Source organism: Lissotriton vulgaris, chromosome 9, assembly GCF_964263255.1.
Source record: "Lissotriton vulgaris chromosome 9, aLisVul1.2, whole genome shotgun sequence".
Lineage (NCBI taxonomy): Eukaryota > Metazoa > Chordata > Amphibia > Caudata > Salamandridae > Lissotriton > Lissotriton vulgaris.
This window is the reverse complement of record NC_141697.1, coordinates 774,657,436-774,675,220: the sequence shown is the minus strand read 5'-3', so window position 1 is coordinate 774,675,220 and position 17,785 is coordinate 774,657,436. Positions and strand designations below refer to the sequence as shown.

Genomic DNA, 17,785 nt, shown 5'->3' with positions numbered 1-17,785 from the left:
CTCTCCTCGGAGAGGGGCGGACCCGAGAATTGCCTGGGACAAATAACGTCAGGCGACGTTTGATGGGGGATGGGGTAGGTAGACAATAAACTCTATTACTGGGCATCACAGCTCCTGATTGTCAATGAATGGATGAGTGGGGGCAGGAGAGGGCCAGCTTACAGTGCGGAACTAGTCTTACTGGGCTTGCACAGGGTGCTAGGGTACCTATATGGATCCCCATTCCCGCTCGCATACTATAGCCCACTAGAGCAGTGCTACTCTGCTGGTGGGCAGCGCTCGGGACCACTAACTTACACAATAGATACCCTTGTCAAGAGCCACCCTGCCCAGCTGCAGGGATTCGGTCAATGGGACAAGATTGGTATCACATCCTTGGACAACGTATAGAGCGGCTACATGAAGTCTTTTGCCGAACTGCAGACAACTTTTCGGCATACACAGTTTCATTAGTACCTACAAGTAAGGTATGTGCTTGTCGCCCACTGTTCCGACTTCTCTGACTTCCCGAATGTAATCTGCTAGAGGTGCGCATTGCTGATGGGCAGCATTGGCCATGGAGACGTGTCTAAAATATATCGCTCCCTCATAAACAATGCCCCAGATACGCTTGGGCCCCAAAAGCTGAAATGGGAGGTGTGGGAACTTGATGATGCAGACTGGAGAGATGGGTGCATAGCCACACAAGAGATCGCAATGTCTTCCCAACTGCGACATATTCCATTGAAATACTTGCACATTACATACCTCACCCCCTGCCGCATATGGTGAGCTGGAGGACTCCCTACACTTGACTGCTTCTTTTCCACCCTGAGGCAGACTTCTTTGACATGGTCTGGCAGTACCCTAACATTGAACCATACTGGAGGCGCATTGCAGGCAGGGTTACAAGAGTGCTGGAGAGGCATATTGCAGTTACGCCCAGAGTGGGTCTTTTGGGGATCTTTTCTGATGTGGGAAGTAATAGGGGCGAGCGGGTGTTGATAGACGTTGCTTTGGTCTTGGCTAAGCTTTGCATTGCATGCATATGGAGTTCCCAATCCCACCCACAATTTCAGGGTGGTGGTAAGAAATGGACTAGTGTTCCAAACTAGAGGAGACCATTTACAGAGTGCTGGCAGGCCACAGAAACACTCCTGAATATGGGGCAAATGGTGGGAATACTAGGACTGCACAATGCACCTGAATCTAATGGACCTGAATAGTCTTCTCTGTAGCCGTTGCTGTAATACTGGAGAGGGAAGATGACGGTAGGTGAGAGGTACGGGGATGTGCACCACTGTGTTTGTTGAAGATGCGAATACAATTTGTTTATAAAAAAAAGAGCATTTGCACACTCCTGTTTGTGGCGTGGGCCGTGAATCTTGCATAGCAACTGGCTACAGGTAACATGTGAAAGAAATTTACTGCTGCTATCAATTCTTTACGTGAGCTTTGGGCATGCTGCGATTATGCTATAGCACTTTATTGTTTCTGTCATTTGTACCAAAACTGACTGTGTTGTTCTTGTTCTGTTTATGATAGAGGAGGCTGCATTACTTCAGCTCAAGCTGTGCCTGTTATGCGAGATGAAGCTGTTTACTGCTGCTGGGCCTGCTGTACCTATCCTCTCCGAGATGCAGGCTTGTATTCTGTTGCTGTAGTCGTTGTCTGCTGTAGTAGTTCTACGTTATACTGAAGCGGAACTGCACTGCTGCTGGAACCTGAGCTGCACTTAGTCTGTCTTAGATGCAAGGTTGCTCTGCTGTTATGCATGCTGCACCTGTTCTGTGGTGGAGGAAGTTTACCTTGCTACATCCACCTCTGTGCCTCAGTTGTGACTTATGAGGAAGACTTAAAATGTTGCCGATATGATGAATTTGTAGGCTGAGTATGAGAAAAGCTTGTTTTGTTGCTAACTGCCTTGTACCTGTTTGTGTGCATGAGTGGGAAGCTTGCCTTGCAGTCTGTACAATGACTTTCGGCTGTCAGTGAAGTAGTGTGGCTCACTGGTTAGAGGCGGCAGACCCGAGAGCAGAGGGCGGCCCGGGACCAGGGTTCGATTCCCGGCGCGGCAGGTTTCTGGACCAGGGTCAGCGGACTCGATAATTCTCTCGCCTCGGTGCCCACTCTGATCAGCGATCACACTCGCCAACTCTGGGCATTAGCTTGCCTCATCTTCACTAACGGCCCCACCAGACCGCCGGGGATGCCTGGTCTCACCCTGGAAATACCCATTAAGGGACCATCTCTCAGGGAAGCCAGGAAGGGTTTCGCAGCGGTCGAAGCGCCTTGGGACCCTCCGGGTAAGTAGTGCGCTATATAAATGCCTATACATACATATACATACATACTATACATACAGTGAGGTGTCCACTCTGAGTGAGGAACGTGTGCACTGATAATGACGGCTTGGTGTATTTATGCGAAGCTTGCTGCTGCCTATGCAGTAGACTGTATTCATGTATTTATGTTTGCAGTTTTGTATAGCACGAACTCGACCAGAAGGCATTGAAGTGCTTTACAGGAGCACGAGTTCCATTATACAAGATCAAATGATTTGTTTTCTTCTTCTTTTTAATGCATGGGGAGATTAAGTGATTCACCTGGACTCACAGGATGTTGAGCTGAAGCTGACACTTGAACCTGGCTCCCCAGTTTTAACGTGACATTCCTAGCCATAAAGCCACAGGAGTGACCATGTCCTTCGTCTCTGTGGAATACATGCTCTGCATGCGGGAAACCTGCACTATCGCCCAGGGTTGGACTGGTAAGGGTCTGCGTAGCAGCAGTGGGCTCCTTTTTGGGCCCGAGTGCGGCCGGTCCGGAGGCAGATGGGCCTCTCTTGCCTCCATTTCACCAGCAGCATGGAGGTGTCATTCCTGGTCTCTCGCTGGGCCGACCCATTAATGTACGCAGATTGAGCAGGAGTTCTGAGCAGAAGTGTCCTCACTTCTATTCGGGTGTGGTTCACCAGTGTGAACTAATCTGTGTCCAAAGAGCCCTGGCAAAATGTGCTTTTTTTATCTTAGTGAAGTTAAGAAAACATGGCTCTTTTAGAGAAACCCCACTCCTTTTTTTATAATACTTAAAACACTGAAGCAGTGTTTTGCGAAAATGCACAATCCACAAATGGTGAGATCTTTTTTCGGGGTCCGGGCCTACTTCTGCCCGCAATCCAATCCTGACTATCTCTACCGGTATTTAATCTGTTCTGTGGGTCGAGGGAAACGTCTCCTGCAGCTGCCAGTACTGGACCTTTCCTGAGCATCTGACGGAAGCTTGCAGTCTTCCCGCCTTCCTGGCGCGCCTCCTGCTCTCTTGGAGAAGCGTGCTCTTGCGCGGCCTGCGCTCTGTTTTCCAGATGTGCCTTTAGTGAGCATTTCAATGAACCCTTCTTTCAGGTAAACAGCCCCAGGGACGGGATGCAGGTGTGGATGGGGAGCAATCAGAGCGGGCCCTCTCTCTCTATAAATGGCGGGGAGTTTCACTCATCAGGCAAGGGCTGCGCCAGGGCATCATCTGCTGAACGAGAGGCCCAATTCAATTCCTTCCCTGTCTCCTCTGTTTCCATCTGGCTGCTTCTACCCTGAGCTCTCGGCTGCGGCTACCTATTCAACGTCAATCTCCTGTCCCCGCCGCGCACCGGCTCGGGCGCCCTCCCCCGCTCTGATGTCTCTCTGACAGCCCCCTAATCTCTCGGAGGACGGCCCTCCTGTACCGCAGTCTGCCATCACTCCCTGGGAGCCGGCATTGGGATGCAGGGAGCACCGCCAGGCCGCGGAGCGCATCAGCAGGCCCGGCCACGGGCAGCCTCAGAGGGGGGGCCCTCTCTCGCCCCCGCGCGGCCGAGTCTGGGGCTCAGGTGGCACTGAAGCGTGAATGTTACGGGCGGCAGGTGGGAGGCTGAGCGGCCAGAGAGGCCATGCCACGCTGGAGCACGCGACGGGAAGGGAGTGGGCCGAAGGGGGTAATGGGATAGTGGAGAGGGAAAGGCATGGGCGGCGTGGGGGGCGGGAGAAATCTGGACACAGGAGAGGAACACGAGCTTGGACGAAAACATCAGGTGAGGGGAGATTGCAGCTCCAGGAAAACACAAGCCGACAAAGCCCATAGGACTGGCCTCACCTTTATATGCTTTTCACGGGCGAAATATGCAACATGCATTTGATGCAGACAGTGTTTGCTTTGCTTATCTGACCAAGTGTTGACTTGCGGGACCCGATATATGGCTGTGGATAGTCTTGGCAATGTTTATTCATCCATGCATTTATAATAACTTTCTACACCATTCATTAATAATAAGTAATGTAGGAAGATATGCTTTTTCCTGGTGACCATTAATACCATGTTGTCAAGGCTATACCACTGACAGCCATATCTGGAGCTAAGATACTGTCCATTCCATTTTAGGGGCGTTGTGCAGTGAGGGAAGGGTGGTGTGGCAAGGGTGACACTGGCCCTCAAGCAAGCAATTGAGCTCCCTGCTCATCCCGGGCAGATATAAAATGCGTACATAATTGGGCTGCAGTAGGCCCCTCACACCCCTTAGCCCTAGGGTGACCACCTGGCAAAGAGACACATTCTGGGCAGTGACTGTAAAAAATCAGGACAAAGGGTCAAAATGCAGATCAAAAAATTTAGGACAAATGGTTTGCTTGAATCAGTCACATCGTGCGCATTTGAGATCATGGAATCCAGCTTGGCAGGGTGTCCCTAAATTCACAAGATCCCGCACTCTTCTCTATGCAGGGGGTGTCTTCGCTGTTGAATGGTGGTCCTCGTTACAGTGTCGCAGCACTTGTCATTAATAGTAAATTCATTGATATTGGAGATTACTCTGCCATTTGGGGCTTAAAAGTTTGGCAATCAGTAAGAGAGGTAGATTCGAAAACAGTTTGCTATTAGGGGGCTAAATCAACAACTCTGACTGGGACCTACAACTCCCTGAAGTCCCATATATGACACATCTACAGACCCAGGGTGCAGCCAGCAGATTCCAGTTACCCCTCAATTTCAGGAGCGGCTGGCACAGATTGGGTGGTAGCGGATGCAGGGCAGGGGTAGAGGGGTAAGGTGGGGTGTATATTTTGCTACTGAATTTGCTAAAACGCAAAAGACATCAGCGTATGAATACATGTGTACCAGTTAAATAAATGTTGGCATTTACCATTTCCATACTCCACTTATTTGCAAACCACAAAATAAATATGCATAAATACTACTAAGATAGCCAAAAAATAAATATGGATAAATATAGAGGGAAATGTTAAAAAAATAAATACCATACAACTGGGAGCCCTATTTATGACCTATAACCCTTTCCCCATGTCCCGAGGTAGAATAACAGGTATATAAAAGTCATTATAAGTAAAACTTTTATTTGTCAATAATATGTATAAGTCGGCAAAGCCCTCCCGCCTGTAATTCACACGCTGACGTTCTTACGACATAACACATGTATATTTCCCAAGCCACATTCCCAGGCACAGCTTGGAAATCAAGAAAAGACTGCACACACATATTTTCTTCTTTGAAAGCCTTTATAAAGCCCCAGTGGGTTAGCTGCAAGGGAGAGGAGACTGTTTCATACCGAGAGACGCTCTAAAGGACAGCCACGGAATACGCCCAGGGGCTTGGATTCCTGACAACACAAGGACTGTGCTTGTTCCAGATAAGCTAGATGAAAGGTATGGGGGGCTTTGGGGATATTTCTACAGATCAACAGCAAACACAACGCAGGATTCTATTAGGACTTTAAAAATGTTAGGTATACTTTTTGCATGTAGTTATTTCCATAATATCTTTTCCTAATGCATTTATTACTGCTGTAATTGCTTTTTACTTTGTATACTCTACTTTAGTGTGTTAAAAAGATATGTTGTTGCATCACTATTGGATTCATTCACTTCTCAGCACAAGAGGTGGGTGAAACATTCCAGTGAATTCATAACCATGAACATTCTTTCAACAGATTTTTTTTTATGAGGAACAGATTTGCTATGTTTTTTTGCAAATATATTTTGCTTTATGAATTTTCATGTTTCTTGCAGATTTTGGAGGCTTGTGTGTAAACTGCAGTTCAATCCGCGAAATGGTAGTGACATTCAGCGGCATCTCCTCCACTAAGACGCAGGAATGTCGCCCCCACTGCTCAGTGGTTAAAGGAAAACTAAAATTATAATAGGCAATGTTGTTATCATTTTAGTTTTCCGTTTCCTGGCAAGGGGCGGGCTGGGCTACCAGAGCAGGGGTCAGGGAGAGGTGTGGTGAGCCCACTCTAAAGTGCACATGACAGTTTGGCCGTCCGTCTTGGGCCAGCCAAACCGTCATGCGCACTGTGCATGTTCTCCACCGGCTGAAATGCACAGCCTGGGTGGAAAATGTGCAGAGGCTCCCACTCCCTCTCTGAGCGCCGAACGGTGCCAAACCACGGGGCTTAGACCAATCACAACGCTGCTGTCAGGCAGCATTGTGATTGGCTAGGGCAGTAAGGAGCCTGGGTGCTACCTGGTTTCCTCTGTTGAGGAGCCAAAGAGGACAGAGAGGCAGGGCTGGTCAGTCGGCCGGCCTGCAGGTGGGTGTTTTCTTTTTTTTTATTTACCCCCAGCCCCCTCCCCCGCCCCACCACACCTGTTAGCGGCTGCCACTGGTGGCATTTCTATCCTCACTAATAATTCTGCGGTTATTTCAGAGATGTGAAATCAGCAAAACAAGGAATTGACACACTGTTCCATTTTCTCATTTGGTAAAACAAAAATTACCCATGCCTACCAAGGAACAATGTAGTGGAGCCCACCCAAACAAATTATCCTGCTAGGGTCTCTGGCAGGTCTGTAGCAGTTGCCTATTGACCCGTCCCTATGAAATATAGCCGGTGTCAGATGGGCCTATAGGGCGATCTGGAAATTCCCAAAAGGGCTGGTCGATTAGCGAGTGGGATTTTTCTTTACCTGTTTTTGGGCCTGTGATATGGTTTGATGGGCTGGTTGTTACTGTTGATTTCCCTACTATGACCTCAAACATTGCCTGCAGCAAGCACAAATGCATACAAGCTCTATTATGTCGCAAAAAACGTATACAGTGTTTTTACAAGTTCAAAACTACCATGATTTGCGAATGTCAATACCTTTTTAGCTATCTAATTTGCTAATGTGAGTCAGTTTAATTTTGGTGCTCAAACCTATTTTCTGTTCTAGCCCCACCCTTTATATAGCCCACAGGTAGGTTAAAGAGCCCCCTTTCTGTTTCCTAAGCTCTGTGGGCTGAAATACTTTTTTTCTACATGGGTATGAGGGCTAGGGGAAAAATGCACATGGAAGATCCCTAAGGGAAATATACACAGGGAGGTCAATACTTCCGATTCACATCAGTTTGAATCATCTGTGGTTGGGCTCTGGATGTGGAAGAACTGATGCCATTTCTGAATTGAGATGGACGCACCTTGAGGGCAACAGTCTGCCTAAATGCTGGTCTCATCGTAATCATTCTAAACGATTGCTGCAAGCCAGACCTATTACCGTTGCCTTTGTTTGTTTCTCCACTGTATCTAGACGAATCACTTAAGACATATTTGCAGAAAAAGTGCTTTGCTTCTGGAATTTTAGCAGGGGTCCTTTGGAGCCAGCAGGTACAAGCTTTGTGCATAAATTCATCAACAGGATTTTGTAAGAGGCCTGACTTGTTTGCAAGTTAAATGCAGAAACCTAGACAGACAGACTTTAAAGGCTGCCTCATTTGAATGAAGTGCCTTTGGGAGGCAAAACAACAGTCATGCTGCTGTATTTATACCAGTTGCTTAGTGTAGAAGGCCAGATCGGCTCTAAGACTGCACAAATTATACTTGGCGCTTAGTGCAGAGTGTAAACTCTGCACTAATTCCACCATGGACGTAGCAGACAAAGGTTGGGGGTGGAATGCTTGAATTAGTCTCAGCCACAGGTAATTACTCTGGGTCGAATCTCAGTCCAGCCTATGTTTTTCTCACTGTGCAATGGCAGATAGGGATCAGCCATATACATATCAGCTGTTATCCACCTCCAATAGGGATAGTCCAGGCTGAACTGCTAGACCACGTCCCATCCAAACCACAGGCTGTCTTCGATCGTGTTGGACCTTATCAGTGAGGTGCAGCTTGCATCCTATGGCAGAGTGAGCTATGGCACCCACACCTGGGCATACATATCGCACGCAGGGCATCCCCCTGAGATAAAAAGTGTTTAATGGAATGCTTGAGTCAGTCTCAGCCACTGGTAATTATTCAGTATGTATGTATGTATTTATGTGGTAATAAATGGCTGACTCCTATCCTAATAGCCATCAGCATTAAGCACTGACATACCAGTTTATTTTCCTTTGTGTGTCACAGACAAACCACAGAAGCAAACAAGTCAACAAATCAGAGACTGTGCTATCAATCAACATAATAATAATGACTGCTGGGATGTGGAGTGTAGAGAAAATGAGAACCAGTACGGGGTGGCATACAGTGGGTACAATTGGTGAGCATAGACATAAAGGAATGATGGCAAAAAATAAAATGGAAGATATTGTGAGAAGCAATATGAAAAGGGGGGCAGAGAGAAGTATGGATGGGGAAACAGAGGAGGAGAGTATACATGGAACCGAAAGTGGTTTGAAAGAGTCATGTTCCCTTGTCCCAGGGCGGGGGCTATCTGGGGTTCCACGGTGCACATGAAGCCAGGTCTGCTTGCGCCAGGTTCTGGGACACCTATGTGCAAGCGCTGCAACTGCATTTTCTCTTCGCCCTGTCACCCAGGACTCCGGGAGCTTGAATACTGCAGGCCTCCCGGCGCAGGCTCGGCCATACATCAATGCGGCATCCAATCAGGGCTCTGATCCAAAGGGCAACGTCGTAGAATAAAGAATTTTCCCTCCACTATACTTCCAGAGGAGGACAGACTGTAATTTATACACACCATGGCACCTCAACCAATCTTCTGCAGCCAGGGATGTTAATTCAATGCTGCAGAGCATGCTGCCTTCTACAGGAAGGACGCCATAGGTGAAGGGACGAGCCCTAACTCGCTCAGGCAGATTTCAGCCCCAGTTAAAGTACCCTCTAATTTCCAGCTCGAAACTTTAATCTGCTATGAAGGGGTCACTCGGAGAGATTTGAGAGGACCTTGAGTCTGCATGATCACTGGTCACTATACTACATGAGAAATATTGCATGGCAAAAACAAAGCAAACACTACATCAGACTCACCACTGAGTCTCACGATAAGTGTAGTGTAAGTGAATGGCGAGCCACACATTGTAAGTGTATTTGTATCTATATCGAGCTTACTACCCCTGATGAGGCATTGAATTGCTTTTCGGCGAGTAGCACGGGACTCCACAACCCAAAATGGATTAGGGGTGGATTAGTATAGGGAAATATACATTGCTAATTTGAGCAATGGACAAGTGAGTCTGTCTACTTGTTGGATTTCATACGAAAAAGGAGGGATACAGAAAGGAAGAGTCTAGGAAGTGTTATTTGCGAGATCAAAGAGGTAAAATGAGGTTTGGGAAGAGTCAGAGGAGGGATAGAGGAGGGAAGAGTCTAGAAAGGGTTATTGAGAGTTAATAGTAGTACAATGACATCTGGGAAGAGTCAGAGAGTGGAGCTAGAGGATATATTGAGAGAGGTATAGGACGAGACATAGAGCATACATTGGAGAAAGTTCAAGTTTTTTTTTCTTTTTTCTACAATAGCATTAATGTACCAAATTTGTAGATACATAACTACAAAGAAAGGTATACATGCATATATGTAAAATGATGAAGAGATATACAGTTGTATGATATAAAGTCCCATATGTGCATGTATGGATAAATAGTTTGAAACTCAGACTTTCGAGGGCTGCTATACATAACACTATTTTTTGTGTATTTGTATTAACATTTTTGGGGTAAATGTGGGCATTTTAATTTATTTACTTGTTTATATTTGTTTATAAATAGTTAATATGTGCATATCGTTCGATGTCCACCCTCTCGATAGAAGAATTTGGGATTCAAGAGAGGCAGCCTTCCAGGCAAATCCTGGTTAGGTCTGCTCTGGAAGTAGCTTCTGTGATCAGGAATATAGCTACACAATTTCTTGTACCCATGCCCAAGTAGAGCAAATGTCCTTTCCCTCATTGTTTCACTTCCGCTTTGTTCTTTATCTTACTACTCACCCTCTTTTAAAACCTCTGTCTGTCTACTTTTAAGGGACAAGTTATTTGGAGGGATCACATTCTAATGTGGCCAAACTGTCCAAGCATCCTCAAACACGCTGAGACCTTTAGTCGACATACACTTACATTATTGCTGTGGCTTTAGCATGGTTCCAACATGGTTTGTCTCAGGAAGGCTCATATGGCCATGGGGGAGCACGAAGTTTAACATGTGAATGCATAAACTGAAAAACACATGAACTGTAAAAACCCAAACTCAGGCACTTGCCCCCAATGTACAGGTGCCAGGGTTAGAATAGCGTATTAATACGTTAATTTGGTAGGCAAGAGGTGATGCTACTTGATTTAGGCATTTAAACAAATTCAGTATTTTGTTGAGCGATATTGCCTCATTTTCGTGAGATTTAGCAGGCACAAAATTATGTATGATTTTCACCCGCAGGAGACTGGTTCAAGCCGAAAAAGTCTTGCAGAAACAGTAAAGCCACAGTAAAGAGACATTTTCTCCTCGAACCAGCCTCCAGCGGTATTTTGGGTGATTCTGGAATGCAAGGTAGGCTCTCATGTTCAGTTTTCACACCAGATAACATCAAGTGCATTTCTAAAAATGTTGTTCAATTTCATATAATGTCTTGCTGAGGCAGCTCTAATGCACAGTGAGAAGCACTCCTAGGGTGCAAGCATTCTTCCAGTGGATCCTCAACAGCGATCACTTCACATTTTCTTTCAAAGGGGGATAATTGATGTTTTCTCTAGATCCACCTTCGACCTAGGATGGTTTCCTCAATAACGCTTTCCTTCAATTGTTTAACTCGAATACTCTTTTTTTAAGACTCAATCTTCATTTTTAAGGTCCACTGCTTTGTTGTTCGCCTATTTTGTTCTCACTTTACACTGCCCATTGGCTAGTGTACTTTACACTGCCCATTGGCCAGTGTTCTGAGCAGTGGTCAGTGTGCCCCTAGAACTGCTAAAATCTGCCGTAAGGTGATTCTCCATGATCAACAGTTCTGTGGAAAGACAATTTGAGGCTATGGCCTCCATGCTATCTGTGGTGGAGCAGAGACATCCTGGTTTGCGTGTCTCCTTTGTGCGTGATGATCCTGAACAAAAATTGGGGACTGCACCGAATGTGGAGACCAAAAACATGAAAGAGGAAAAGGGGAACATGTTGAATTCCCTGCAGCACTGACCACCTATCAGATCCCAGCGAGGCAGGAGTTGTTCAATAATTCTTAGACATTTTTCAGAAGAAGCATTTAGCTTCTTGGCCTGAAAGTGTGAACAATGGCTAATCGCAAAAAAGCAGCGTGTCATCCCAGACCAGCAAGTCATTTCATGCCTTATTTCAACAAGATGGCCAGATTTTGAGATGACACCTCGTTGCTTCCCATCCAATATTGCAGAGAAACCTTCAAAAACACAAACCTAATAGAGATAAGGAAAGGAAGCTACAGAGATCACATGGTGTTATGTATTTGTGGCAAAAAGGGCTGAAATGTGCAGGGGAGTGGAAGTGAGGCTATGTAGGATTAAAACACAACAAAAGAGAAAGAAACTAAAACAAAGGACGGCGGGGTAGAGTACTAGAAAGAGTGTGGAGAGAGAGGAAGGGGAATATGAGAAGCCAACCAAGAAAGAGAATTAATGTAAGGAAGGCAGAGGCTGAGAGAATAATAAATGGAGGAGACATAGACACAAGGTGAGAAAAGAAAAATGTGACACAAATGAAGAGATCAAAAGTGATGAACATCATGTTGTTAGATGGGATGAAAGAGGAAGGAAGGACTCAGTTGGGAGCGAGTTGAAATAACTTAGCAAGGCAGAAAGATAGTTAAGAGGATTTCAACAGACTTGCTCCAATGGGAATGGTGGGTACAACAAAAAACAACAAGCAGTGGTAAATGCATTAGGTTTCGCCTATGTGATCATTAATAATTCGATTTATTTTTGTTCTACGTTGTAACTTGCTGAGTAGTTGTACAATATAAGTTACAGAAAGTCTGTTAAAGTGTTATGACTTGTTCATGTACAAAATGTTAATATATTGTGTTGTTACTAGTGGTTTAGTGTGTGTAAGTGATACAATTTAGAATAATTAATTGAAAGAGGGAAGTAATAGAATTAATTGATGTAATAGAAATATTTGGGGTTTAGAGGTGTCCCTAGAGCTTTAGGCACCCTGTTTAATTGCATCTTCTGCACCATTAAAATTATTATCCTAGTACCAGCAAGGTAACTACACTTGCGCTTGCGCATTTAGTAGTTAAATATAGCAATATTTTATGTTTAGAGGAGTTCTGACAACTTTTGGCCCCAGTGCCACCACAGTTGCAGCATCATTAAAATCATGGCCGAAGTGCCTGCAAGGTAACTACACGTGTGACTGCTTATTTTTTAGTTAAATATAGCAATATTTGGTGTTTAGAGGAGTTCTGACAACTTTTGGCTCTCTGCCACTGCACGTGCAGCACCACTGAAATCATGGCCCTAGTGCCTGCTAGATAACTGCCCTTGTGACTGCCTTGTTAGTAGTAACATTTAGCAAATATTCTGCGTTTAGTGGGGTCCCTAGAGCTTTTGGCCCCGGTGCTACTGCACCTGCTGCACCATTCAAATCACGTCCTTTTCAACTACAAGGTAACTGCAATTGTGACCACCTGTTTAGTAGTCAAATATAGTAATGTTATGTGTTTGGAGGAGTTCTGACAACTTTTGGGCCTGGAGCTACTGCACCTGCAGCACCATTCATATTGTGACCCTGTTGTCTGCAAGGTAACTGCACTTGTGGCTGCCTGTTTAGCAGTAAAATATAGCATAGCTCTTGTATATTAACTTTATTTTTACACAGAATGTGGAATCAGCACCCATCAAGAAGTGTTTTCCATAATATTTAGTGTCCTTCAGTCAGTAATTAGAATCCATTTCAAATGAACAGGTCCGAACTTGATAGTAGTAAGCTTTCAATTCTTTATTAGGGTTTTCAACAGTAAAAAAACGATCCACTATCACAGCAGATTTTCCTTTTTAGCCTCTTTTTTAGCCAACGCGTTTCGTCTCAAAAATGAGACTTCTTCAGGGCTCAAAAACCTGTCTTTGTGAAGTTTAGTATAAGCAGGAAAGTTTCTTTAGTTCAAGCATATTTTGGGATGGTCTGTCAGTTCAGATGAGTATTCAGAAGGGACCAAAAAACGGCACTGCAGAACGTTGGCTGATCGTGCTTCTCAGGTTACCATGCCGTTTTTTGGTCCCTTCTGAATACTCATCTGAACTGACAGACCATCCCAAAATATGCTTGAACTAAAGAAACTTTTCTGCTTATACTAAACTTCACAGAGACAGGTTTTTGAGCCCTGAAGAAGTCTCATTTTTGAGACGAAACGCGTTGGCTAAAAAAGAGGCTAAAAAGGAAAATCTGCTGTGATATTGGATCGTTTTTCTACTGTTGAAAACCCTAATAAAGAATTGAAAGCATACTACTATCAAGTTCGGACCTGTTCATTTGAAATGGATTCTAATTACTGATTGAAGGACACTAAATATTATGGAAAACACTTCTTGATGGGTGCTGATTCCACATTCTGTGTTTTGTATTTGGACTTTGTCCTTAAAGGAACAGACAGGGTTGTGTTCCTTGGTTTCTCGAGCACCATCGCAATATTTCTAAGTCACGGACTATAACAGGTGCAGGTTTCTTTGCCTCAACCCTTGTGTTTATAAGTGTATAACTTTATTTTTAACATGCAATCTATGCTACAACATTTTGAATTTGATCATGATGACTAAATAGATTACGTTGAAAAAAGCAGTCTGATAATGCCAACAAATGCAAAGAAAAGTACTGAGGCATGAATAGGAAATGCCACAACTAAGTAATAAAAAGCAAGAATTCCAGCATACTGTTAGAGGCTCTCTGCCTTTTCCCTGTGAAGAGATCTTATCTTGACAGTGAATGGGTCTTAAACAGTGTGAACAGCTTTAGTAGAAGTATTGTTAATGCATGAAGCCAAGGGAAGGTAAAAAAAAAAGTTCCACACAAAATCGAATGAACACAGTAATTCAGCAATGGGAACTGATAAGAGCCCCCTTTTAAGATAAATTAAATGCAAGATTTCACAAGCACAGCGCAAGCGCCGTGCAGGCGAAACCTAATAATAAAAAATTACTTTTCAGAAGAATTAACAGCAACAGCAGACAGCCAATCACAGAATATAAATTCTCTCAGACCCATTCACCACACAGACTCTGCTGCATTCAACAATCATGGGAAGACGCAGTAGCCAATCAAAACATGGATCATAGCTACTAAAAAAGCACGTTATGAGCTAAAATGGATTGCAAGCAAAACAGCTATTTGTGGTTTTTTTTAAATACTAAGAACAGAAATCAACGAATTACATAATTCTCAATGTGCACCCTGGGGCAGGCACCCTCACCAGCTGATTGGTTTCTCTGATTCATTGTGTTCGATAAGGTCTGTTGATACAAATTTTGACCCTCAAGGGAAGAAGGTAACACATCTTTAGAACTCCGAAACACTGTGTGACAGCTGTTATTATCAGCAAAGAAAACTGCCTGTCACCTGCCTGTCCTTACCTCACCGACAAAACATGATTTTCATTGCCTGACTTTGTTCTGTATCCTGAGCACCTAGACCAGTCTTGCGGGACAACTACCACACTAACTGGATTATTTACTAATGTTTTGCGTAGGTGCTCACGTGGTCACAGCGGCACTAAGCACTGTGCCTATTTGCTTACCATTAAAAAGGCCCATGGGAGCAGCGGAAAATTGTGCACCCACACAACTCTTAGTAAATTTAGGCTCCACTGTCCTTGCCTCTGATTGACAGCTATTTCACTTCACAGACACTAGAGCACCGAAAGAACAGATGGCCCAGTTACAGAAAGTTTGCACTGCTACAAAAAATAGGGCAAATCAACTTTGACATATTTAGCTAATTGAGCTGTTCAGACATCAGCAAACTAATTTAGCTCAAGTCCACTTTAAGAAATATTTTGTTTTAGAGAAGGGAAAATTAATTGTTGAAACATTACTAAACATAGATAATACATTGTTTGCATTTACAACATATTTACTGCATATAAATCGATATACTTGTATAATAAAGATTTTGACAAAGAAACCTATTTTATCATCAACTTTCTTTTAAAGATTATAGGTTAATGTGATTTTAATAATGTTTGCTATTTGTGTAATAAAAACTGGAACAAATTGACTTTAATTCACACTCAAGCCCAACTTTTACATTTGACACGCTGAAAAAAATGTCAGTTCTTTTAGCTTAAAGTTTCCGCCCTCATATGAAAATGTAGGACCCGATTCACAAAGGTAAAGTTAGACCAAAAGTCTATCCTAGACCAAAATTCCAACTCTACTACTTTTCAGTATTCACAAAGGTAAGTTACTACTAGTAACTTTACTACGAGTAATTATACTTAGTAGAAAGTTTTCTTATAATAAAGTTACTAGTTCTAATTTACCTTTGTGAATACTAAAAAGTAGTAAAGTTTGGAACAAGTGATCCTTGCACCACTTCCTATTACACAGATAGCAAGAATGAAACTAATGGATTTGCTCAAGTTTTTTCATATGACAAAAGTGCAATTTTTTTGTAACAGAGGAACAGTGCTCTCAACTGCAGAATCCACTTTTTTAGTGAGGGCAAAGGACAAGCGGGTGAGCAAATCCAATAATCAGCAAGGAGCAAGAATGAAGGTGCAAAAAGCAGACCCGAACAACTGTGAATCTAGAATCTTTAACAAAACTCGTCATCGAGATTGGAACAGGCCTGCAAGCCAATGAGCTCTGCGGCCATTCTGTATGGGAAAGCACCTGACATTATTCAGGGAGAGGGCTCAGGTGTGAGATTTGCAGTGCATCTTGCCGTTCATTCCCCAGACTCAGCTGTTATGATGTTAGAGACTTGTGTCACATGTTGGATTTCTATGTGCTAGTGGATTGTCAGTTAGAATGGCGCCACATTTACTGCACACAAGTCAGTGGAATTGTGAGGCGGTTCCTAGGTTTTCAGCTGTGACTGGTGAACCTAGGGTGGTGGACTAGAAGGTTCATCCGCCGACCCTGACATTTAGGGTTTAAAGAGGTCTGGCCCAGGGCAGTCTACCCGCTGGCAGAGATCGAGGTGTGTGATGCTAGACACCACATACGGTCTCAGAGGTAAACGAGAAGCTCTTTCTGACACTACTGGCTCCGTCTGTCAGGCAGGGAAGCAACTATAGAGGAGAGGGAAAAGCAGCTTGACTTCAGGCACTGACCGGTGAAGAAATGCCCACCTGTGAGCAGTAACAGTGGCAGAAGTCTACAAGGTGTGGAGCAAAGGACTAGTGTATGTACTGGAGAATAATGTAGTGCCTTTTAGCTGGTCTCCTGGAGCCTCTAGATTGGTGTGGAGCTTGGGCTCATGCTTTCAAGGAACAAATCTCAGAGCACTCAATTCCCCTCATTCTACACAATCCACCCAGAAGAAAGAGGTAGAGATTTACCTGGCGCAGGTTCCGTGTCACGCGGACATCGTGCCAGTTGTTGTCGTTGAATTTACCATTGACTGGCTCCACCAGCGCCTCGAAAGCCCCTGATCCTAGGTTGATGACCAGCCACACAGCGCCACTCTTCAAGGACAGGTTGACGTAGTCCGCAGACTTGCCCGTGTGCAGCATGAGCCCGTTGCGCTGAAGGGTGCGGAAGGAGAGCGTAATCTCATCTGTGCTGCTTTGGATGGGGTTGTGGGACAGGTCGTAGCAGAAGAACTCATTGCCTTTGAAAGTGGCGAGGAACTCTTCCTTCCCTGCAGAGATTGGATGAGAGTAGACAAACAGGGTGAGGATCCGACCAAACACACACATACGCATGTTCCTGCAAAGTCCTCCTTTCCCCGGATATGAAGAAGAGAGCAAGGTTATCAAACGTATAAATACACACATACACAACAGAGTGCTCCACCAGTAGAGTTCATCTATGTATAATTATCCCCTGTAGCAGTGGATTTATGCTTGTTTCCAGCCCATAAATGAGACGTACTATGTCTGTAATCAACCAAAAAACAAAGGTTATTGTCTGTAAGTAGTGGGAAAGCAAAGGACATATGCTTATTATTTGCAAATAAAAGTGGAGATATATGAAGGTAATCATCACCTACATCAAAGGTTATATTATTCTATTCTGTCAATTACATTGGGGGTAATGTGTCCGAATTCACCTTACATATTCTTCCAGAGCAGCCTTGCAGGGGAGAGCTTGAAAATGCTACCTACAGAAGTTGATGGCAAAATAAACAAGCATTGGCATAGCCACTAGGTCTCGCCTTTGGGACCTTTTAAGTGTTTAGCCATGCAACAGTTGTTGTTGCAGCAAGAATATTGTGCTGCATAACTAAATACTTAGAAGATCCCGAAAGCGAGACCTATTGGCTTTGGCAATGCTTGTTTCTTTTAGATATAGTTTTACATGTATTGTATAGTTTTTCGCCATCATATCGCAGCTCTACCCTTTTCTTTTGTTTGTAATTCTTCAGTATGGGGTAGGGTGGGGGAAGGTTTGGATGAAACATTGGATATATAAAAGTTTAATAAAGATAT

General features: G+C 44.2%; 1 protein-coding gene across 1 annotated transcript in view; it reads right to left on the bottom strand.

Annotated features, from left to right (window-relative positions):
* The window catches only part of LOC147692232 (neurexin-2-like), a 1,848,214-nt gene that overhangs the window by 693,341 nt on the left and 1,137,088 nt on the right, over nucleotides 1-17,785 (bottom strand). The window contains exon 6 of the mRNA XM_086939513.1: nucleotides 16,694-16,995. Within this exon, the coding sequence (XP_086795639.1) occupies nucleotides 16,694-16,995 (302 nt within the window). The remainder of the gene's footprint in view (nucleotides 1-16,693; nucleotides 16,996-17,785) is intronic.